Here is a 24,513-nt window from a genome sequence, read left to right on the forward strand (position 1 = left end):
TATAATGTCACAAAACTCCATCCATAGTTCTTCAGACACTCTACCACATCTTATCCTTTGAATCTATTTGTCACCTCCACTGCATAATCATAAAGAATTTGATTTAGGTCATACATGAAAGGGCTAATGGTTTTCATTAGTTTCTTCAATTTAAGCCTGAATTTTGCATTAAGGAGTTCATGATCTGAGCCACAGTCCACTTCTGGTCTTGTTTTTGCTAACTGTATACAGCTTCTCTATCTTCAGCTGCAAAGAATATAATCAATCTGATTTTGGTAAAGACCATCTGATGATATCCATGTGTAGAGTCATCTCTTGTGTTGTTGGAAGAGGGTGTTTGCTATGATCAGTGTGTTCTCTTGGCAAAACTCTGTTAGCCTTTGCCCTGCTTCATTTTGTACTCCAAGGCCAAAGTTGCCTGTTATTCCAGGTATCTCTTGACTTCCTACTCTTGCATTCCAATCCCCTATGATGAAAAGGACATCTTTTTTGTATGTTAGTTCTAGATTTTAGGTCTGATTCGTAGAACCGTTCAGCTTCTTCTGCATTAGTGGTTGGGGCATAGACTTGAATTACTGTGATGCTGAATGGTTTGCCTTGGAAAAGAACTGAGATCATTCTATCGTTTTTGAGATTGCACCCAAGTACTGCATTTTGGACTCTTTTGTTGACTATGAGGGCTAGTTCTTTTCTTCTAAGGGATTCTTGCCCCAGCGGTAGACAAAATGGTCATCTGAATTAAATTTGTCCATTCCCATCCATTTTAGTTCACTGATTCCTGAGATGTCGATGTTCACTCTTGCCATCTCCTGCTTGACCACGTGCAATTTACCTTGATTTGTGGACCTCACATTCCGGTTCCTATGCAATGTTGTTCTTTACAGCATCAGACTTTATTTTCACCAGCAGACACATCCGCAACTGAGCATCATTTCCGCTTTGGCTCTGCCTCTTCATTCTTTCTGGAGCTATTTCTCCACTCTTTCTCAGTAGCATATTGGTTACCCACCAACCTGGGGGGGCTTATTTTCTGGGGTCATATTTTTTTGCCTTTTCATACTGTTTATGGGGTTCTCAAAGCAAGAATACTGGAGTGACTTGCCATTCTAATATTAATATTAGAAGGTAGTAAATGCTATGGTTGGGGGTGAGGTCATGAAAAGGTGATCTAGATTGAAGGGTAGGTCCCCCCAATGTGGGACTTTCCTTGTAGCTCACTTGATAAGGAATCTACATGCAATGCAGGAGGCCCAGGTTCGATCCCTGGGTTGGGAAGATCCCCTGGAGAAGGAAATGGCACCCCATTTCAGTATTCTTGCCTAGAGAATCCCATGGACAGAGGAGCCTGACAGGTTACAGTCCATGGGGTTGCAATAGTTGGACATGACCTAGCAACCAAACCACCACCACCACCACCCATTTTTAGCCACTCTTCATCTGTAAAATTGAGATGTTCTTACCTATTCCTCAAGATAATTGTAAGGATTAAATAAAATAACATGTTTTAACCCAATTGGAAGCCACTAACCACATGTGACTATTTAAACTTAAATAAATTAAAATTAAATAAAATTTATGGGACTCCCTTGGTGGTCCTGTGGTTAAGACTTTGCCTCCCAGTGCAGGGGATGGGAGTTTGATCCCTGGTCAGGAAGCTAAGATCCTACATGCCTCATGGCTAAAAAACCAAAACATAAAACCAAAGCAATATTGTAACACATTCAATAAAGACTTTAAAAAATGGACCATAAAAAAATCTTTAAAAAAAATTAGAAATAAAAGGGTCTTTAGGTTTTTTAAAAAATAAATAAATAAAATTAAATAAAATTTAAAATTTATTTCCTCAGTCACATTTAGCCACATTTAAAGTGGTTAATAATCTCATATAGCTGGTGACTACCATACTGAACAGAACAAAGATAGAGCATTTCCTAACAAATGCTGGAGAGGGTGTAGTGAAAAGGGTGTTGGTGGGAATGTAAATTGGTGTGACCACTATGGAAAACAGTATGGAGATTCCTTTAAAAACTAAAAATAGAGTTACCATTTAATCCAGCAATCCCACTCCTGGCCATAAATCCAGACTAAATGATAATTTTACAAGATACATGCACCCCTATGTTCATAGCAGCACCATCTACAATAGCCAACACATGGAAAAAAACCTAAATGTCCATCGATGGATGAATGGATAAAGATGTTGTGGTACATGTATACAATGGAATACTACTCACCTATAAGAAAAAAAATAAAATAATGCTATTTGCAGCAACATGGCTGGACCTAGAGATGATCATACTAAATGAAATATAAGTCATAAAGAGAAAGACAAATATCATATGATGTCACTTATATGGGGAATCTAAAATATTATACAAATGAACTTATCTACAAAATAGATTCATAGACCCTGAGAACAGATTTGGTTGCCAATGGGGAAAGGGTGTGGGGGAGGGATGGCACAGGAGTTTGGGATTAGCAGGTGGAAACTGTTATATACTGAATAGATAACCAACAAGGTCCTACTGTATAGCACAGGGAACTCTATTCAATATCCTGTGATAAGCCATAACTGAGCAATCACTTTGCTATACACAGAAATTAACACATAATTATAAATCAACCATGCTTGAAATAAATTTTAAGAAAAAGAAATAGAGCATTTCCATCATTGCAGAAAGTTCTATCTGAAAGCACTGGTCCAAAGTTCTCAACTCAGGGCCTGGCCCAAGTTGTGTGCAGAGTAAGTGAACCCTTACCGGAGGGTTCATCCCTCTTGAAAGACTCAAGCAATGAAACTGACTATTCTCCCAATAGCCTGCCAAAGAGTGTCCATTTGATGCTCTCCAGGATTGAGTCTGAAAACTGACATGGGGAAGAGCCAGGGGTTGGTCAGAGCAGAAAGACAGGAGGAGGAAGTTCAGATCTACAGTAGAGGGAATTTGTGTTAATTGCCCAGAGGGTGGAGGTGACGGGAATACGTGTCTGAGGCGGGAAAGAAAAGGAGGCAAGGAAGAGGGAGGAGAAAGAGAAATCCAGGCACCAAGAGCTGGCCCCCGTGAGTCGTTTTTTTTTCTTTTTGGATGACTCTTCACTGCCAGCCCCTAGAGAGAATTGAAGTCACTTTTGAAATCCTTGATCTCAACACCTGAATCACTGAGTTCATTCATTCATGCAACATTTGTTTACTGAGTACTATGTACCTGGTCCTAAGTGCTGGGAGTGCTACTGTGAATAAGGTCCCCACCCTCTGGGACCTTGTGTATGATGTGGAGTGGGGAAACTAGACAGTGAACATAATAAATGTGTAACATATGTAGTATTTTAGGTGGCAGAGTGTCCTAAAGGAAAAACAAAGCAAAGAAGGAAGAAAGGGAAAGGAGATGCAGTTTTGGATGTGGGGAGCTAGGAAAAGTTTCTTAGAGAAGGTGATGTTTTATTTTGGTTGCCTCGGTGGGAAATGGGGAGTGACTGCTAATGGGTATAGGTTTCTTTAGGGAGTGGTGAAAATGTTCAAAATTGATTGTGGTGATGGTCACATAGCTCTGTTAACACACTAAAAAACTATTGACTTGCATACTTTTAAGTAAGTAACTCATACCTTCATAAAGCTGTTATTTTGTTTGTTTGTTCAGGATCTTAATTCTCAGACCAGACCTGCAGTGGAACGGGGGCACCCTCCAGTGAAAGCATGGAGTCCTAACCACTGGACCAACAGATTCCCTAAAGCTTTTTTTTTTCCTTTGAAACTATTGTAATATTGTACACAACTGTATTTCAATTGAAAAAAAAATCGCTCTGGCTGCTACACCAAAAATAGACTGAAGGAGACCAAGGACAGAAGCTGTACACATCCAGGAGAGAGGGGCTGGCAGCTTGGCCCAGGGAGGTAGCAGAGGGGAGATGAGAGGTGCTCAGATTCTGGATTTATTTTGAAGGCAGAGCAGACAGATTTGCTTTTGAATCAGATGAGGGTGTAAAAGGGCGTTGTCAAGGATGACTCCAGAGTTTGGGGTTTGGGAAACCAGTACAGGTGAGGAACTAGAGTCCTGGAAAGGGAGAGGGGCTAGACAAAAGGCAGCACCAGGACTCTGGAAGGAGGCAATATTATGAGTTAGGTTCTAAGAACCTGGCCTTTTAATTTGGAATGTATCCCTACCGTATTGCAGAGCCTCTCGCAGCATCAGTTTTCTCAGCCTGTCTTCAGGGAGCTGCAAAGATGGATTTGGACAGACCTGACTCATGTAAGGTACTGGGAGAGCATTTGTTCCTTCTCTTTCCCTTTCCTTCCTCACCTGATACAGCTCTGAGCCAGGAGCCCAGGAAAGAATGAGGATGGGGAGTACTGCAGACCTCAGGCCCCCTGACACTAACCTGAAGGCAGTGTGTGTCCTGCACTTCCACCTTCTCTGGGGGCAGGAGAGCTGATGCTGACACATTTGGGATTGGCAGAGGATGCTCTCTGAGCCAGTTCTTCCCATGCCAGTGGGAGATCCTCAGAAGCCTTTAATTACTGCCTCAGAGTGGATGCTAGGTTAATGTGATGATTCGAAAGGTGTATTTTTCAATTACATTTAACGAAAAGATTTATAGTCAAGTAAAATATAATTAGGAGGCTGCCAGCAGACAGGCCCCCTGAGAGGAAGAAAGAGAAATGAGACAGACCCCTAATGGAGCAGGCCCCTAAGGGGGCAGGCTGGAGCCCAGGCTATAGGACCTGCTTACCCTCCCTGGCCCCTTTGAAGATGTCAAAGCACTCATCAGTTCAACCATTCAAACACATTGGCTAAGTACCTATTCCATGCTGTGCCCAGAGTTTCCCATGGGATCAGAACAGATACTTCAGTCCAGCCTGCCCTCAGAGAGTTTACAGGCCAACAGGAGAGACAGGCAGAAACCAACTCAAGAGTTAAGTGCTGCAAAGGAAATAACAAGATGCTGAACTAGAAAATAACCAGGGCACCATTTTGGATAAAGTCATCCAAAAAGGTTTTTCTAGGGAGTGAGGGGACAGTTAGAGACTTGAAGGGTGAAAGGGAGCCATTCAAAAAAAGAGTGGAAAGGAGGCAAGGAGATGGATGAGGCCAAGAAAGCAGCCAGTCCCTAGGGTGGGAAAGTGACCTTTCCAGTGCTTGCAGAGTGAAAAGAAAGGCCAATGAGGCTGGCTCATGAAGAGGGAGAGGCAAAAAACAACACTGGGGAGGGGAGCAGGGACCAGACCCAGCACGTAAGGAGTTTGGATTTTATTCTATGTGCTAAGAAAGTTGGTGGTGGTGATTTACTTGTGTCCGACTCTTGCAACCCCATGGACTATAGCCTACCAGGCTCCTCTGTCCATGGGATTCTCCAGGCAGGAATACTGGAGTGGGGTACCATTTCCTTCTCCAGGGAATCTTCCCAACCCGGGGATCAAACCCAGGACTCCTGCATTGCAGGCAGATTCTTTACCCTCTGAGCTATGAAGCTATTGCAGAGTTTAAGACAAGGAGGAGAAGGCCCAGCTTATGTTTTTAAAAGATTACCCTAGCTGCTCTGGGAGATTGGACTGCTGTGGGGCAAGGTGGGAGACAGGAGCAGAGACTCAGATGAGAAGTGACGTGACCTGGCTTAGTGGGGAAGCACTGAGGAAGGAGAGAAGAGTCTGGACTTTGAGTCTGTCAGTGGTTCTTGGTGAGAGTCTATATGGAGAATGAGAGGTAGGGAGAACTCGAGGATTCTGGCTTAGGCAACTAACTGGGTGGTGCCATCAACTGACGGTGAAGCCAAGAGAAGAAACAAGAGGGAAGGTACATGGACAGTGGATTCAGACTTGGAATGGAGACCCTCTAGAGGCTTCTGAAAATCTATGAAGAGCAGAGATCTGGATGCCCCACAACAAGGGGGTTCCCTCTCACTACCCTACTCCTTTGCTTCCTAGCTTGCCCTTCAACTTTTCTGCAGGTCTAACTTCCATTCCTCCCGCTGTGCTTTGGGAGTGCATGCCTCTCAAGTTTGGAGACAGAATACTGTCATTATCAATTCCCTTTAACTACCTAAATTCCTTGAATTCTGCCACTAAATCCATACTATATTTGTATTCATTGAGCACCCACTAAGGGTCAGATGCTGTGCTGGAAGCTTTAGCTACATTATTTCAACCAATCTGGCTTAACCATAGTATTAATATAATAATACTGACAGTGACCACTTAGTGACAGCTCTCTTGAGCTAAGCCTTTTACATAAACTGTCATTTTTAAACCTCACTGAGAAATAACCTGCCCAGGGTCACACAGCCAGTTAGTATTGAAATCAAGATGAGTCATCAAGGACTGTCTCCAATGCACCAGCCTCTCAGAGGGGGATGAAGACTGCATGACTGATGGGAAGGAGTTGCCATTTGGATGCCTTCCCCCTCCCTCTCACTCATTCTGTCCCAGCTGAAGCACAGAAGCAGTATTATCCTCCCAGACTTACCTGGGTGCAGAGGGCAGGTGCCCTTGATGACAACCCCAGGGCACCATTTGTTGGGGAAGGAGCAGTTGCTATAGGAGCTCCCAGACACTAAAAGTGGCTGCCTGGTGTCATTGGAAGGAAGTGCCCACCTACATGATGAGGGGTCCCATTCTTGACACAAAGGGGTGGTTCTTGCCTCCCCCTGCTGAGAATGGCTAAGGAGTTTGTGTCTGTGTGCGTGCCTTTGTACAGGACCTGGTACTAAAAGGGCCGGGGGATATGCACATGTGTGCAAGCGAGAAAAGGTCTGCCTCCCGTGCTTCAGGATATGTGTGTGTGAGATGGTTATCTGGCTCTCTAGGCACTCATGAAGGCAAATAATTTGTACATTTCTTCATTCCTGTAACTGTGAGTGGAGTTCACGCAGGATGGGAAGGGCCTGGCCCCAGAGTTGAGCTCTGAGCTCAGTTCCCCACCTCTTCTTGCTTGTCTGCAGCTCCCTGCTTCCCCCTCCACCTCCCCCCATTGCCGGGCAGAATGCCCTCAGCCTGTGCCGGCTGGCACACATGCCACATGGTGCCTGGCGCACGTCTGGGCAAGGATGACGCCCCCAGGCCCGGCTGGGATACCAAGCCACCCGCTGCCTCCCCCACCTCCAGAACAGAGCGTCCCCATCCCGTCCCCTTTCTCAACCAGGGACACAGGGAGCAGGCGGGGACACAGCACAGACAGATACAAACACACAGATGCACCCGGAGACGCCCACAGGCGTGTGCCCCAGAGAGGCACAGGCACAGGCATTCACGCAGGCTTGGGTACACACACACACACACGCACACACACACATGCACGCGCGCTCCCAAAGAAACTCTTGGGCAGTCGCCACTTGCACAGATCCCAGCAGGCAGAAGTAGACCCGCTGGGCTCTTGCCCGGGTCAGGCAAACCCACCCCGGGCCTCTGTCCGTGGTGCTGAAATCAGACTGCCCTCCTTACAGAAAGAAGAGAGGGAAATGAACCAGAAGGAAGAATGAAGGAGAGAGAAAAGAACGGAGAGAGAAATGCACATAAGGGGAAAGGGAGAAAGAGAAGTGGAGAGAGGTAGTTTAGAAAATACCAGGGGAACCAAAGTATTGTGAACACTGGCATTAGGACAGGGAGATGATAAACATAAGGTGATCTTAGCCTCCCCATTCCTGCCCAAGTGCAGTATCAGGCTCAAGTATTTATCTATCTTTGCCTTTCAGGGCCAAGAATGAGAAGAGTTTGGTAGAGGTACAATGGCATGTGAGGGATCCAGGATGTGTGGTTTCTGCTGACATCAACTTGTCCTTTTCAGGGTGCCTTCTTGCCCTGGAGGATCATAAAATAGAGGAAGGAGAAAGACACCAGGGAAACCTAATAATGACCCTGCAAATAGCTCCCTACATGATTCCTTATCCCAATTTGTGTTGGGCAAGTGGACAACAATGTTGATCTGGATTTGTTCTGGGGATTGCAGGGATTTAGTGACTGCTTAATGCTTATCCACAAGATTGGCTTATGGGTTCCTATCTCCCTCTCCAGAGATAAAAACTTCCCTCTGGTGGGATTGTCTAGTAAGAATGGATCTCCCACCAGCAGCATCTTAGTCATGAAATTTGTGGCACACGAATAATGTCCATGTTCCTGATTGGAAGGGAAGGATTTCAAGGGCCAAAATGTTTACCATATAATCTAGGCAAGAAAGAATGAAGGAGAAGATGAGAAAGAGAAAAAAGAGGGGAAGAGAAAGAATTGAGAATATGGACAGAAGGATGAAGGAAGGAAGGAAAGAGGATAGAGACTGGAGAAAGAGGAAGGAGGAGGGTGGAGATGCTGATGGCAGAAACGAAAGAGGGCATGAATGACCCAGACAGACTCCAGTATACAGGGAAAGGGCAGGGGAAGTATGCCAGGTGGAGCAAATTGCTTCCCTCAAGCTTCCCAGGGGCCCAGATTAGACTAGAAGTCCAGCCTGGTCCTGCAGCTGTTCACAATGGCGTCCTTCACCCAGGGCTTCAAGCAGAAATACCCCACGGACCAGGACTATGGATGTGAGGAGCAGCTGCCCTAGCAAAGAGGGTGGGTGGAGTCAGAGGCAATCAAATCTGCCTGTGTGGTTTCCCTGTGGGTGGGATGGGAAGGGCGGGTGCCTCCTTGGGAGTATTTCCACCTATTTGCACTAGTGGCAGGAAGAGAAAGCCACATGTGTGGATATTCACTGGAGAGTGGATACTTAACTGAGGGTGAGGAGCAGACAGAGGAAGAAGAGAGGCAGAAAGAGAGGAGTAAGTGGAAAAGAAAGGATACTGTATTCCTAAAATTTTTGGACTTCTTAATTATTGTTTCTTTTTTCCTATCAAAGGAAAAGCAGCAAAGGCTACGATTAAATCTGGGCCTATGTGCCCCAGTGTTCTTATTGTAGTATAGGTATAACAAGAGTCCCAACCTCATAGGGTGGTTGAGATGATCATCAGCTCATGTATAATGCTTGTCAGTTACTGATACATAATAGACTCCAAATATATGTTAGTTTCCATGTTGTTGTTTTATGTTGGTTTCATACTAGGATCAGCTGAGAAATCTTTCATGTTTGACTAGACCTTCTTGCTACAGTCTCAGGTCCAAACTTTAGGCATTGTGGAAGACTGTGATATTTCCAGCTATTCAACTTTACTCCTGAAGAGAAGGAGCCAGGATTATTTTCTGGGGTACCGGGGGGAACCTCATGGTCTTGGGAACAGGGTGCTCATCAGTGGCCATTGAGGATGTTTTCCTGGATTCCCGAAAAATCTGGCCCCTGGACCTACATCAGTGCCTCTCTGCCCAGGTTGGAGCCTCAGCACTCCACCCTCCTCAGTGCTGGTGCCCCAGCCCTGCTCAAGCCTGTTTGAATGTGGACATGTGGAGCATTTCTTCCAGCCTGCTCTTCCAACCCTGATCCCTTTGCCTTTTTTCTACCTACCCTCCTGCTTCTTTCTTGTCTCCCTCTTTCTTCTCAGGAATCTAGTTGGAGAAAAGGGATTCCCTCACTACCGAGAGGGGTGGGATTTCCCCACCCTTCACAGGCCGAATGGATGGTCTCATTCTGGAGGTCAAGGAAGCTTGTGGGGGCTGGCACAAGGAGAGGTGAGGGGTGGCAGGGCAGCCCCCATGTCCTCCCATTCCCCCCAGCTCCTGTCTCATCACTGTCACCATTCAATCATAGCAGATGGGCTGCAGCTGTGAGCGCCAGCCCGGCACACAGGCTGGTCCGTGCCACTTGGGAGAGAAGGAAGAGAAAGGGAGGGAGGGAGGGAAGGAGGAGGGATGAAGGGAGGAGGGAGAGAGGAAAGGGAAGAAGAGGAAGAGGAGGAGGAAAAGGAAGAGAGTGGAGGAGGAAAGAGATTACTTGAAAAGAGAAAAGACCTGGTATCTTTCATGCTTTTCCCTTCTCAGCAGGAGAGCAGAGGCCAGGGCTGGGCTCACAAGCTGGGCAGTGCCAGGCGAGATGGGCATATGCCCTTGATTACTACCAGGACTGCAGGCCAAGCCTCCGCCGCCGCCACGGCCTCATAAATCAGTTTTTAAGTAGCAACCACATGGACATTTCCCAGCTGAGAGGCCTGGCCTCTGCCGACCCAGTGAGGGCAGCCCTGGAGGAGGGGCAGGTGCCAGGCCAAGGCAGGAAAAGAGAGAGGTGGTCCTCAAGGCTTGATGGGAAATGGAGCTGACTCAGGGAAAATTTGGGTGCAGGGACTCCTGCCAATAAGGTGTAGGTAAGAAGATAACAAGTGCCTGTCATCAGTGAGTCTGGAACCCCAAACTCCACCCAGCTTTGGGGCTCCTAGACCCTGTCCTGGCTTCCCCTGGGGAAGCTGCTTATGAGGAGGAGGATGGTGCTGCCCCTGAAGCCTCCTCCCTCCAGGTGCCCCTCCCACTGAGAATCTGTGTGAATGTCAGAGCAGCACGTGCGCCTGTGCACTTGAGTATCTGAATGTGCTCACAGCTTCCGGTGGGTAAGAAGGTATGTCCCTAGTATCTAGCCCAGCCCCAGCACAGACCAAATATCTGTAAAACTGCTTGAATGAGTAAGTGATTGATTGAGTGTGAAGGAGGCCAGTTATGTGTGTTTTCAGGAATGGGAGCCTCAATATCCGAGTGTGTGTGTGTTTGTGGGGGGGGGGGGTGTCTGTGGGTGCTCTGGGAGATCTATTCTGACAGACGTGCCTCCCCCTTTTCAGGATCTCCCCCCTACTCAGCCCTCCCCTAGGCCCCGATTCTCCCCTTCTGGGGACCCGCCAGGAGGACAGCAGCTCCTGAATTCCACCCCCAGTCTGATCCCAAGCTTGGCGCCCCCTCCTTCCCGCTCTGCAGGCCAGCTTTGATAGCTGGGGGTAGGGGGCTTGGCTGAGGTTGGTGGGGAGTGAGGTGGGGACGGGAGTCCCGCCCTTGCCCCTGGAACCGCGGGCAGAGCCGGCGGGGTGGGGGCTCCCAGCCTTCTTGCGCCCGGTGTCTCCTCCGTGGGTGAACAGATGTCTCGGAATTTTCGATGTGCTCTCCGCCCCTCCTCGCAATACCCCCCCTCCAAGCTGGCACCGGCTGTGGCGCCCTCCCTTCCCCCACCTCCGACAGCAGAACCGGCTGATGGATCAGGGAGCGCGGCCGGAGGCCTGGGCCCGGGGCGGCGGAGGCCCGCGGGGTCGCGGCCGCGGGCTGGGCGGAGTCTCGGAGGCTCCCGGCGCCGGGGGAGCCGAGTCGGCGCTGCCCGGCCTCTCCGTTCCTCCCCTCCTGCCGCATCTCCTCAGCCCTGTTTCTCTTCGGCCCTCCGTCTCGATCTATGGTCTCTCTACCCAACCCCACCGCCCCGCCGCGTCTATGCAAACCCCCTCCACCCAGAACCTCACACTTCGCGACGGAAACTCCTCCTGGCAACTTCGGCGGAATTCTTCCCTCCAGAGACCCCTTTCTCTGCGTTCCGTGAGCCACCCCATCCCCAGCTGGCCGCCTGCCTGCCCTCAGTGGAAACCCGGAGTTTATCCGGAGAACATGGAGGAAGGGCAGGAGGGGAGCGCGGCTCGAGGTTAGGGAGGCCGAGGAGGCCGGTCGGCCCGGGCTGAGAGACACCCAAATTTTCTAATCACTGCTAATTAATGAGCAATCCAATTCCGTGGACCCTCAACTCAGGGAAGGGGGGCGGGGCCCGCTGAGGGCAGGAGGGGGCCTTGGCAGGGCTTGGCAGCCGGGTGGTGCCAGGCGCCCTCCCCCACCCCACCCCCACCCGCCAGCATTCCGAGGTAACAGGCATTTGTTACCCAGCTCGTGCCAGGAGCGATTGGCAGGTTCGAGTAGGCACAGTCATTCTGCACACAGATGTCCCTGCGCTCACTCTTCTGATATGAATTCTGTCAGCTCCAAATCTGAGGGAGATGAGCAGACAGCCACACAGACAGTTACAGACGGACACAGCACAATTGTCTGGAGGACACAGAACTCCATGGGTATTTATTTTTCTTCCCTGCGGGGGGGGGGGGGTGGGGGGGAGGAAATTGAATGAAAGAGAAATAAGAAAGGCTCCCACTAATTTGGGGAGACCTGTCTGAACGGAGAGTGGCCCTCACTCCTTCCATCCTCCGCTGGTTTTCCTCCCCTCCTCAAACTTTTCTGGTCTCCCTGAGGGCCCCACAACAGTATATCCGAACTTCAAATCACTGCAGCTAGAGTCAGTGCAACCAAAGCCAACCCAGTCTGGGAGGTCAGGGTCCTAACCCAGGACTCGGAATTTCTAAATCCCTGCAAGTTCTAGAATATCACCGAGGTGTAGGTTCCAGCCTTCTAGAAATGCTGGAATTCAAAATTCCAGAGCTCCTGCTCCAGGGCAATCTGTATCCACTGCCCAATCCCTGGATCATCTTCTCCATTAGAGAGGGGAGACCTGGGCTCTGTCTGGCACCCTGGAATGGAGGACCCCACATGTCTGGTACTCACCAGACAAAGCCCAACCTTGGCAACCAGCCCAAAACGCAGCCTGCCCTTTGAATGAGGAAGGTGGAAAGGTCAGATCAACGGACTCCTCCCCTTTCTGGCACGCTTTCCCAGCAACAGTTCCCATCCTGACCCTCCACATCTGACCTGGCTATCTCACCTCTGCCTGTCCTCCCTCCACCCTTACCCCGGCAACTGTGGGAGCAAGCTGGTTGGTCACTGGGCATCTGTGAGCAGGATGGGCATGAAGAGCCGCTGGGGTTTGGTTCTCCCGGGGCAGCTCATGCTGGTGGAAGAAGAGGCGGGCAAAGGGGGCAAAGAAACTCCACGATGTTGGAGGAGAGGGCACAGAAGGGTTTGGGTTGTGGTTTGTTGGATTGTGTTTTTTAATCTTTCTTTCTTTTTTAAAGAAAAAGCCCCCATCCTGTGTCATCATTTTTATGGGATCTGCAATTCTGGCAAAAATCTGTCTTTAATTTAGCTGTCCATATAAAAATCCTCACTGTATAATAATGAACAGATGCCATGGAATTTAAGCTGGAGCCTCGACTCCTCCCCGCTTTCCCCCCCGCGCCTGGCGCCGGGCACCGGCTGAGTGGCACAGACTGGCACCAACGCGCGGGCGAAGGGTGGGCAGGGGGCGACCTGGGCTCGTCGCCAGGGCGCTGGGGTAGTAAAGAGGTGTCCAGGCGCCGGGCTTGGCCAGTCGGGAGTTTTTCTCGTGGAAGCATCAAGGGAGAAGTGTCTGAGGAATTTTTCTGTCTTTTTCTACAAAATGATCAGTAGTTAAGGATTTTGTTTGGTTTTGCTTAGGTGCTGTGTGGTTCTCAGATAAAAAAAAAAAAAAAAAGCACATCCCTCCCCCCAGTATAAACCCAAATGTTTTCGATGTTTTAATTGAGTTGTTTTTAACCCACCCCCTGCGCCTCGCCCCGGCCTCTGCCTCAGAGCCCAGCCGAACGCTAGTTCGCTGCAAGCGGGATCCGTTCCGCACCCGGCCAGCCCGTGGTATCCTGGGCGCTGGCGCCTCCGGGGACTCCCCGGCACCTCCCGCGGGGCCGGAGTGCCCTGTTGCCCTCCAGGAGAGAGGCCAGATGTGGCATCTGATTAAGAAGCAGGACAGATGAAGGCAAAAGAGAAATCCGCACTTGCCCCTCACGATTCGCTCGCTTTTCCCAAGGGGAAAGAAAAAAACTCTGAGTCCAGTCCCTGCTGCCGCCGCCTGCGGTCGAGAAAGCAGGTATCGACTCGGGATTGAGGGGTTGGTTCTGAGCCCCACCACCCCCACCTCTCGCCTTTAATGCGACTCTGGCGAGAACAGATGTCCCAAGCCGGGCGGACTGCCCAGACCCCGCCCAGCTGTGCCCTTGGCGAAGACTTGGCTGAGGGTAGGAACTGGCACGCGGGTCCCCAAAGGGGCTCGGGGGGGCTCTCTCGGCCCTGGTGGGACCTGACCTCTCAGCCTTGCCCTCCTGGCTAGCCGCAGCCTCGGGCGAGAAGCGGAAGCGCCCCAGAAAGACCCGTTCCTAATTCAATTAATTTCGAAAAGAGGAATGAGACGCAGACAGAGGTGGAGAGAAGCCCAGAAAGGTCCGAATAACGGGACAGGCACACACTCGGCCGTGGAACTCTGCCGCCTTAGTCAACCCTGGGAGACTGTGCCGGGTTCCTGCGCTGGAGCGGGCAGGCGAGCTGGCTGCGCCAGAGCCACACCCAGGCGCGCATCTGGGCAGCGTCTCCACCCAACGCAGTGTCCCCGCTCCCTAGGCACAGCCAACATCCCTGGGGTTCCCTGGCTCTCTCCCCCTCGGAGCACCCCAGATTCCTCTCCCTGTACTAGGGGGCTGAGTTTCCCATCCCTTGGCATCTGCCCACAGGAAGCGGCTGCCTTCCTGCTTGTGAGCCCAGACTTGGTCAGGGCCTTCTCAGGCTGGCACTCCAGAGCAGGTGAGGTGCTCCTACCCTAGTGCTTGAGGGTGGAGAAAACTTGAGAGACCCTCCCAAGGTGTCTGCACCTTTTCTTACTGTTTCTCAAACAGGAAAACTTGGTCCAGAATTTTAAATGAATGTGGAATAGAAAGGCAGAAGCCACTTTTAGGATCTGGAAAAGCAGCAGTGTTTTAGGTTTTTTTTTTTTCACACCCCAGGTCGTCACGGGCCTGTGTGGCCAGTGCCTGGGCACCCAGTCCTAAAGAAAGAAAAGTGACCGTGTTTTGGGCTGTGAGCTGAGAAGCCTGTTGTGATGGCTGAACCCATTTGCCCCCTCCCACATCTCAGCAGAAGAAAAAGCTTTCTCCTTTAAGCACATAGGGGCAGGAATACTGGGCTGACCCCTGTTGTCACACGGTGAGCCTGAGAGTGGAGGTGAAGACCAAGGCTGGTCAGGCCTGGCCTCCACTGTCTCTTTCTTCCCACCTTCCTTGAGAATTAAACTGTGGAATCTAGAACTATCCCTCAGTCCCAATGTTCCCTCAAATCAACAGATTCCTCCAAGGAGCAGGTAACCTCAGGTTAAAGATTCTGGGGAAGAGGAAGAAGCAAAGTTGCCCAAGAGGGAATGAAATCTCTGACTTCTGTGAGAGATCCTTGCATCCCCAGCTTGTGGACTTCCCATAAAAGGGGAAAAAAGAAAAGTAAACACAAGCCAGTGGCATCTAGGGAGAGTCAGGACTTCCCTGTCTCTGACGCCAGTGGGGCTCGGTTTCCCTGGATTGTACTCAGTGATTTGTTGAGCTGTCCCTTTGGGTGATGAAACCAGAGCCAGGGGTTCACTGGGGCTTCACTGGGTGGGGGGGGGGGGTTCAGTGTTCAGATCCTGGGTGAAATAGGGTTAAACAGAGAGGAGACCATCAGCAGTGCTTTCCTCTCTGTTTCCCCTGATATACAAATGACCTGGACACAGAGACACTTCTATTTCCCAGTTGCTTCCAAACTCTGAACTTCGAACGGAGGTGAGAAAATCAAGGGGAGGACACCCTCCACATTGATCTCAGCTCCAGCCTCCAGTTTGGCTGCCCAGGAGCTGAGCCGAGCTGACTAGTTCCTGCTTGGAGATTCCTTTGCTCAGGTTAAGGCGTGAGGAAGGCGTCCTCTCTGCAACTTTTCCCCTTGCCCTCTCCCTCCCACTGCTCTGGCCCCTTTCTCCCCCGCCCCAACACACACACCTCCTTCTGTTCCTGGAGGTTCACTGTGTGTGCGTGCACAAGCGGGCCAGGAAAAGACCTACGAGGGGGAGTTTGGGGCCGCGTGTCGGCGTGCATCTTCTTCTCCTGCTCACCTCGCCATCTCACCAGAGAAGTTGAGTATTGGTGAGGGGGGCGATGGGAGGACAAATCGCAGCTAGAGAGCAGAGAGTGTGGGGGAAGGGTCAGTAATTGGGAAAGGGGCGGCTAGTGTGGATGTTGGATTCTCAGGAAGCAGAGGCACTAGGGATCCCCTCCCCCAAAGTGACCCCTCCCCCAAAGTGACCTGCCCAAAGTGACCACAGACACAGTGGCCCTAGAGTCATCAGCATCCTTGGAAGTGGGCTGGAATCCGGCTTCAAAAACAGAGTCAAGCTGCTTGGAGGAACCAGAGGAGCAAAGCGCTGGAGTCTGTGGTCTGCCCAGGGGAGCCAAGTAGAGGGATCTTTTGCCTCTGGTCCCAAGCCACTTGAATCCTGCCCAGACTGGGACTTCAGAGCAGGCTCTGGAAAACCAGCTTTGGGAGGGAAACCCAATTAACCTTGTTCTTAGAGCAGGATAAGACTCAGGTCTCGGGATGTGTACTGAGTTCCTTTTCTCTCCCATTTCCTGCCAGGCCATGCCCCATGCCATGAACAGATCTGACTCCTTCAGATTCGGGTCTGAGATGATCACTTTGGTCCATACTCCATGTAAGAAACGAGGGAGGTTGAAGGTGAACCGATTTCTTTCTCTCCCAAAGTAGGGGTGATTTTGAGGTCTATAAGACACCCACTCTTAGACCACTGAAAGGGGTGAATCCTCTGAACGAAAGGCCCAGTTCTAAATCTCACGCTAGAGAAGCAATCCTATGAGAATTCCAGAGAAGGAGGTGAAATGTTGAAAGGATTCCAGTGAAATTCTCCAAAAACTGCGGGAGAATTCTTTCCAGAATTCCGGCAGACCGGGCGTTGGGAAGGGGTCTCACGCTGTGCGGCGCTCCCCGGGGCCAGGGAACCTCGGCCTCCCTTTGGGGCGGGACAGCGAGAGGCTGAACGGGAGTCAGCACCCGGGAGTGGACAGCTCCCTGCCCGGTCCCAGCTCCGCCTCCAGCATTCTCGGGGCGGAGGAAGGAGAGCAAGGTCTCTACTGGGTTGGTCTTTTAGGGGAGCCGCGGAGCTCAAGGTCAGAGAGTATAATCCGATGGACCCTTTCGCGCCTAGTGAGTCCTTCAAGTGCCTTTCCCTTTCCTCCTTTGTCAGGGTGCTTGCATTTTGCGGTCTTGGGGCCAACCTTTAAAAGCCTCAGTGTGCCTGACTTCAAGCCCCAAACTCAACACTACAACCTCCATTTCAGCTCTAAAACGAGAAGTGTTTTTGAAAAAATAATTTAAATAAGCAGAGTCAGAAACAGGCCCATTGTGGTACTCCTAAGTGTGTTCAGGCTTTGGGATGGCCAGTGTTTGGGACTTAGACCCCTCTCCAAATATTCCAGTGAGCACTGGTGTCTGGATTGGAGTGGGGGGTACTGTTCTTTGCAGGGGAAGTCAGTTCAGAGCAGCCTCTGCTCCTGAGGCTCAGAGAAAGAGAACCCTGAGGTTACCTTGCCTGAGAGGAGGAAGAGGCTTGGGCCGTCTGCCTGAGGGCTTCCTTCGCCCGGGAGCAGCACCAGGCAGGAAGGGGGTTGTCCCGGTGTGGATCAGAAGGCTTCTCTCTGTCTGGTCAGGGGAAGCTAGTGGCTATGTCAGGCTCCACTCTATCTACCTCGCGGGCTCCTAGACTCATGCCCCTTCACAGAACTCTGGGGGTGTTCCATCAACTTCATCAACACCTCTACAAATTTCAATATTCTTGAGGTTGAAAATGGCTGATTCCCTTGAGTCCACTGAAATTTTAAATGTAAGACTGGAAAGACTTCTTCCATTAATATTTCATTCTCATAACCTGGTAGTTTTTCTATTTAAAAGCATCCCTGTCTGGCTCAAATGGTTGTCTCTTGATTTCTACACACTCATTTTTTTTGCAACAGTGGGCAAAGGATTGTAAAATGACCGACTGCTCTCATCTTGGTTATTTTTCAGTGATGAAAAGATATTTTGTTTTCAAAAGAGGTGCATGTGCATGTTGGGGAACTGAAGGAGTGTAATGAGTTTAGCGCAATGCTTTGTGCTGGGGGCGTGTGTGAGTCTGTGTAAGGTCTGTGAGGGGCAGCAAGTGCAGCTGTTTCGGTGCCCAGTGGGTGGGTGTGAGGGGGTTTGTAGTGTGGGAATCCTACCCAGGAATTTCCAGGGTTCCTCTACCTGGCCACCACACGGTCATTGACTCTGTTTTTTCATCACGCTGAGTCCCAGCTCAATGCCCGGAATGAAACGAGGCCACCGTGAAAAACCGGTCCGGCTTTGCATCTCATTTACATAAATATTTATTAATCGTCATTAAACTGAACAGAAACACGCAATGCACTTCGGGTGTCCGACGGGAGTTTCATCTTCGCTACAAGAGGAAGGTAAAATTGCGTGTGAGTGTGTGGGTGTTTCGCCTGTGGGTTTGCATTTTTGCATCGTGTGTTTGGATGTCTGATCTCCTGCCTCCGGTGGGGAGAGGTTCTCCTTTTGCCCCCTTTTTTTTGGGAAACCTCCAGGAGGAGTCCTCAGCCGTCTCCCTGCCCACCTGTCAGCCAGAGCCAAGAGGATGCCTCGGACAAAAACTCCCTCTCCAGCCACCGGAAATCGCCGGGCGCCTGAGGCCCAAAGAGGCACAGTCGGGAGGGGCTGCCTTCAGGTCTGGGTCTCCACCCTTGTCCCGGGAAGGGATAGAGTCGCCTGAGGAGGGTTGGGGGGCGGCGAGCTCTCCTCCCTCTGCCCCCCAACGCCGGCTCTGGGCCTGCGTGTGCGTGCGGTGTGGCGTGCGTGTGTGTCTTTCATGCAAACCCTCCCTCCCCAAACCGACCCCCCAACAGTTTGCCATTCCATACAAATTTGGAAACAGATTTTTAAAAAACAGCATGACGCACAACGGGGACGGGGCGGGGGAGGGCAGTGGCACTGGGGCCCCAAATCTCGGAGTCTCTGATTGTAAGAACCTGGGGAGGGGAGGGGGCAGCGCCGGCCCCCACTTCACCAAAGTGCACAGATCCGCGCTTGGGCGGCGCGGCCCGCGGGCCCGGAGGGGCATCCCGGGGCCGGGCCGGGCCGCTAGGCTCAGTCAGAACCTCCTTGCATAGATATTTGTGTCTTTTTATTATTGGTAGTAGTATTTTTTGCCTTTTATTGCTTCTAAAAGTTCTTACTGCGTTTTTTTCTGATCCGGACTCTGCGTTCGGCCTCCGTCGCCTCAGATTTTTTTTTTTTTTTTTGTATGTATGTTTGTTTAAAAAAGGAAAAGGGGGGAAATGGACTCTAGTTACAAATTATCTTGGCCTCTCTCTTTCCTCTCAATCCACATTCCCTCCCGCCAAAATTAAAATCACAAAACGCTGAGACTAGGGGTTGGGGGTGAGGGCTTCCAGGTCCAGGTTTGGCGCCCAGATTTATGCCCTTTTCAAGAAAGAGGGGGCGCCCAGCTCCTCGGCAGCTCGGTGACTGTTTCAATAATAATAATAATAATAATAGGAGGAAAACAGTATACCACAGCTCAGCTGCCCCCCTTACCAAAGCCTTTGGGCCTGCAGGGGGAAAGGGGAAGAGGAACAGTGCAGGAGTTGGGAATGGGGGGAGGGGTCTCCAGAGAGTGCCCGAAGACGGTCCCTGTAGAAGTATTCCCTGGGAAAGAGGAGGAGAGAACCCCTTGGGGAGAGAGAAGGCGAGTCCCCTGGGGGAAGCGAGGCCCCTAGGACGGGCACCCACAGATAAGAGGACCGCGCTGCCCAGGAGAGCGGCAGAACCGACGGCCCGCTCCCCGCACCCCGCGCTGGGGTAGGTGGGGGTGCCCCTGCGCTGGGGGGGTGGGGAGGTTGGGGGCAAGGGTGCGGGCAAAGGCCAAAAAAAAAAAAAAAAAAAGGAAGGGGCAGGCGCGAGGTCTCAGTTATGGAAAAACGCATTGAGCTCCTCGTACATGGGGCCCCGGTCGTGGTGAAGGTGCATATCGTAAGATAAGAGATTCTCCGAGTGGACGCCCCCGCGCACAGCCGACGAACCAAAGACCAGCCCGTGGCCCGTGGGCCGCGAGCCGGGCAGCGCCGAGTAGTGCATAGAGTAATGGTAGCTCTTCTCGTGGTCGGGCGACGAGTCCTGCTTGAGCGAGAAGTTGCCATTGAGGCAGAGCGGGGGGCTGAGCGGGCCCTCATACTCGGAGCTGTTGTAGTCCGGGCTCGCGCCGCCGCCGCCCGCCGCCGCGTACAGCGTCTCATAGGCGGCGCAGTAGCCGTGGGTCCGCAGGGCGTGCGCCGCGCCGCTGCCCAGGCCGCCCGCCGCCTGGCACTGTGCGCCCGCCAGGCGCGAGCACGGGTACGGGTAGGGGTGCATGGCGAACGGACCGCCCGAGCCGTGGAAGCGGCCCGTGCCGTCGGCGCCCTGCTCGGTGAGGAAGTTGCGCGAGTTGAGCTGCAGGCAGCCGGCCACCAGGTTGGTGGTGGGCTGCGACAGGCCCTTGCACAGCGTCTGCACGTAGGACACCAGGTCGGGCCGCTTGCCCGAGCGCAGGATCTCCGAGAGCGCCCAGATGTAGTTCTTGGCGAGGCGCAGCGTCTCGATCTTGGACAGCTTCTGGGTCTTGGAGTAGCAGGGCACCACCTTCCGCAGGTTGTCCAGCGCCGCGTTCAGGTCGTGCATGCGGTTGCGCTCCCGCGCGTTCGCCTTCTGCCGCCGCAGCTTGGAGCGCTCCAGGCGCGCCTTGGTCATCTTGCGCTTCTTGGGTCCGCGCTTCTTGGGCCGCTCGCCCTCGGCCTCGTCCAGCCCTTCCTCTTCCTCCTCTTCCTCCTCCTCCTCACCCCCCAGCTCGCCTTCCTCCTTGACCTCGGCCAGCGCGGCCTCCGGCACCTCGTCGGAACGGAGAGGGACGGGCTTGGCGGCCCGGGCGGGCCCCGGAGCCCCGGGCCCCGGCTGAGGCGGAGGCGGAGGCGGTGCGTCGCCCTTGTCGCTCCTCGGCTCGTCGTCGTCGCCGTCGCCCCAGCTGGCGAACTTGGGCACGTCCGAGAGGAGACCGGGCTCGCTGAACAGGCGGGTCAGCATGGTGCCTGAGGACGCCCGGCGGGCGGGAAGGGGAGACACAGAACACAGAGTTAGGGGCGCGCTGGGTTCATGCCGCGCCCCCTCCACCCGCCTCCACTCCCGAGTCCAGTGCGGATTCCTGCCCGGGGAGCCCTGGATGCCCACCTCCTCCGCCTGCCCCACCCCGAGCCTTCCCAACCCTGCCCCGGCCGCGCGCCCGGGATCTCGGCCCAGGCCCTTTCCCCAGCGCTGGGCCCCGGCTCCACCCCTCGCCTGAACGAGGGGCCGCTCCCCGCGCCGGGTCATCTCCGGGTGTGGTTGGGACGGAGCTGAGGCTTTAGGGAGCAGATCTCTTCGCCGGGGGGAGGCTGCACGATCACCCGGAAAGCCTGTTCTCTCCGGGTGTTGGAGGAAGGCTGGGCGGCCGCCGGTGGGGACAGCTGCCCCGCTCGGCGGCTCCGGCGGCCCGGGCCCCTCCGCCCTGCTCCCTCACCCTCCCGTGGCTCTCACCCCCACGCTCCCTAATCCAATTTGCAACTTGGCCGCGCGCCGCCCTCGGCTCGGCCCCCACCCCCGCAGCCCCAATTCTAGAGGCGGGAGGATCGTTTCCTCTAGCCGGGCGTCCCCAGCTCCCGGAGCCGGCTCGGGGCGGCGAGGGCTGAGAAACCCGGGCGTGGGGAGGAGACGGAGAGAAGCGAGCCCCGTCCGTCTCCCCTGCGGTCGGGGACCCCCTTCCCCCCTTTAAACTGCCTCCCTCCCACACGGCTCTTCAGATCTCGTTGTATTTCGGGATTGATAGGAAAAAAAAAAATCCAAATTTGTTTGTTTGCTTCTCTCTCTCTTTTTCCCGGTGGTAGGGAAAGGTCGAAGGTTCCTCCGGGACAACCATGGGGGGTTCCCATCTCAGGCTCTTCACGCCCCCCATGACCCTGCTTCCCCCTCCTCCCCAAGCCCAAGGCGGGCAGAGACGCCTCCCTCCGCAGCCCCCTGAGCTGCAGCCCCTTATGCGAGAGGAAACCTAGGGCTCCTCCGATGCCCACCCCATGAGGGGGCATCATCCCAGGAAGGGGGGATTTGGGGACCGTCCTGTCGGCCGAAGAAGCTGCCCCCCGCCCCCAATCAGCGGGTCAGATCTAGCTCCCTTTCGGACAACTTACCTCGGAGAGGAGTCAAGGGGAGAGGGGAGGGGAGGGGGGGGAGGGGGGCAAGAGAGAGAGGGGGGAGAAGAGGAATCTTCTCGCTTATTTCATTGTTCCCCCATCTTCAGGGAGCGGGGGCAGCGGCTCCTCAAGGCGGCAGGCGCCGGCGTCTTCAGAGCGCCATGCGAACCGCGGAGCGAGTGTGGCATCTCTACCAGGCGGGGTACCAGCCTCTATGCCAGGCCATATGGGCTTGGCACGTCACGGGCAGCAGCTATCACATGAGAGACGGTGATTGGCATGCGTCTGCATTGGGGGAGAGCCGGCTCCCCCGGGACCCGCCGCCATCTGTCACTCTCTACTCCAAAAAAAAAAAAAAAAAAAAAATTAAATAAATAAAGGAAATAAATAAATATCTCTGCCGCCCTCCCCTCCCCGCCCAACGCAGGGAAAGCAGGGATTGAGAGGGAGGTAGGAGGAGTTGCCCCCCTTGGATATAGAGTCCCCCACATGGGAACAATGGGGTGGCGAGGTTGGAAATTGGGGGGTTTTGATGTTCCCAATTCTGTGCTCCCTCCAGGGTCCTGCTCTGTCCATTTCTTTCCTTGCAGGCCCCCAAAGGTGGGTCAGGAACCAGAACCTAGGGTCTGGAGAGGGGACCTCTATGCTTGCCCCCACACCCCCCCAGGAGGATCCGCTTGACCACAAAGGGACAGCTGAGGCCTCCTCCCGGGGTGGGCGTGGGGGGCGTCCCTGGCCTAAGCCCCATAGGTAGATGTTGGCACCGTGCCATCCCTCATCCCTGTCTGCCCCTCCCCCACCCACCCTCACGCACACACAACATATGTGGCTGAACGAAATTCAAACCAAGGGAAAGACAGAGAAAAGGAAAGACTTGCCTGGATGTCTGTGCCTCTGCATGGGCGTGTGTGTGTGTGTCTGTGGGGACATGTGTGTATATCTGTGGAGTCAGCCGATGGGAAAGATTTCCTTGGGTGTTTGGGGGCACATGTAGGTTGGGATCTGGATGGAAAGCAGCCCCTGGGATAAGACTATGCACCCACCGTCTGGGGGTGGGGGAGAGGGTTGGGTCTGGATTCCTAACCCAGAAACCTCTCCCTCCTCTCCCCTCAATTCCCAGCCCCACATACCCTCCCCCTGCGAGACAAGTAGCCGTCCCACCAGTCTCTTTCTTTCCTGGCCTCTGACTTGGTTGTTTGAAGGAGGAGGGGGCTGGGCTGGGAATCGCCTCAAGTTCCTGAAGGAGATGCAAGCATTCCCCTCCCCCTTCAAAAAATCCTGAAAGTAGAGAAGCCAACTCCAGCAGTCCACCAGTGACCAGGGGGAGGTAGGTCAGACAGGTGCCTTGGTGAGGAAAGTAGGAAATTGCTGTTTTATCTTACAGCTCACCTTTCAACCCTCTCCCTGGGCCAGACACAGATGCATGGATTGAGGGAGGAAGCTTTACACACACACACACACACACACACACACACACACACACCTGTTCCTCACTCTGTGTGCAAAAAATGGATACACACCCCTACTCAGATAGAGTCTTGTGTGTAAGCAGGCAATCACAATCAGGTGTAGAGAGACCCTGGTCTACACCTTTATTCAGGAATTCATAGTGTGTTTCAGACCCACATTTCCTATCCCTCCCCATCCTCCAGCTTCCGTATGCTAAGACAACTTCAATTATACTTGACCACATTCACTTTGATGGCAACCGTGTGCCAAGTATTGGGTGGTGCAAAGACAGGGGTCTCATTCTCAGGCTGCACAGGAACACTTTTCTCCTTCTAGGACTTCAGGAAGGGGTCTTGGACTGGGAAGACACTGATTTGGTGTCTCGTAGAATGAATTAGGTTCTACACAGAGGCATACATGGTGGCGAAGGAGGCCTTGGGAGAGGGGGGCTGCATCTGTGTGAGGCTCAGAGGCACTGGACCAGGTACAGAAGGCATCTCGAAGAGTCCTGATGTGAAAGTGAAAGTGTTAGTCACTCAGTTGAGTCCGACTCTTTGGATTCCTGGACTGTAGCCTACCAGGCTTCTCTGTCCATGGGATTTCCCAGGCAAGAATACTGGAGTGGGTTGCAATTCCCTCCTCCAGGGGATCTTCCTGACCCAGGGACTGAACGCAGATCTCCTGCACTGCAGGCGGATTCTTGACTGTCTGAACCACCAGGGGATCCAAGTGTCCTTACACTGAGGCCCGTGGTGGGGGACTGACTTGCCCAGGGCTATGCAGTGGGTCACAGAACTGGATCTAGAACCAAGGGACTTGACTCCCAACCCAGTGCTCCTCCTATAGTCCCACAGTCTGCCTCAGGGGGCCCCAAGGATGAGAAGCCAATGTTAAGTCTTCCTCCATTCATACATCCTGGTCCTGGGAAGGCACATGATCTGGGGGCACTTGACATGGCAGAGGGGGCCAAAGGGTGGACCTCAGGTGGGGCAGAGATTCGGCAGTGCTGGCTAGGCCCCTGTCCGCTTCTGGGCACAGCCTCAAAGGTTTTCTTGTCTCTTCACTGAGGCTGGGGGTCTTCAATCCAGACACACGGCTCTTCTTGAGTCCTCCCAGTCATATGGTATTTTGATTCCATGCATATGCTTTAGGCTCTGATTCCTAGCCAACCCTATTTAC

The 24,513-nt window shown here is 52.8% G+C and overlaps 1 protein-coding gene across 1 annotated transcript; it reads right to left on the reverse strand.

Annotated features, from left to right (window-relative positions):
- Window positions 1-19,597: 19,597 nt before the first annotated feature.
- NEUROD2 (neuronal differentiation 2) lies at window positions 19,598-20,746 on the reverse strand. The gene has a single exon (XM_061141126.1). It carries the CDS (start codon window positions 20,744-20,746, stop codon window positions 19,598-19,600), a length of 1,149 nt encoding a protein of 382 aa, XP_060997109.1.
- Window positions 20,747-24,513: the final 3,767 nt, after the last annotated feature.

This window comes from Dama dama, chromosome 5 (genome assembly GCF_033118175.1).
Source record: "Dama dama isolate Ldn47 chromosome 5, ASM3311817v1, whole genome shotgun sequence".
NCBI lineage: Eukaryota > Metazoa > Chordata > Mammalia > Artiodactyla > Cervidae > Dama > Dama dama.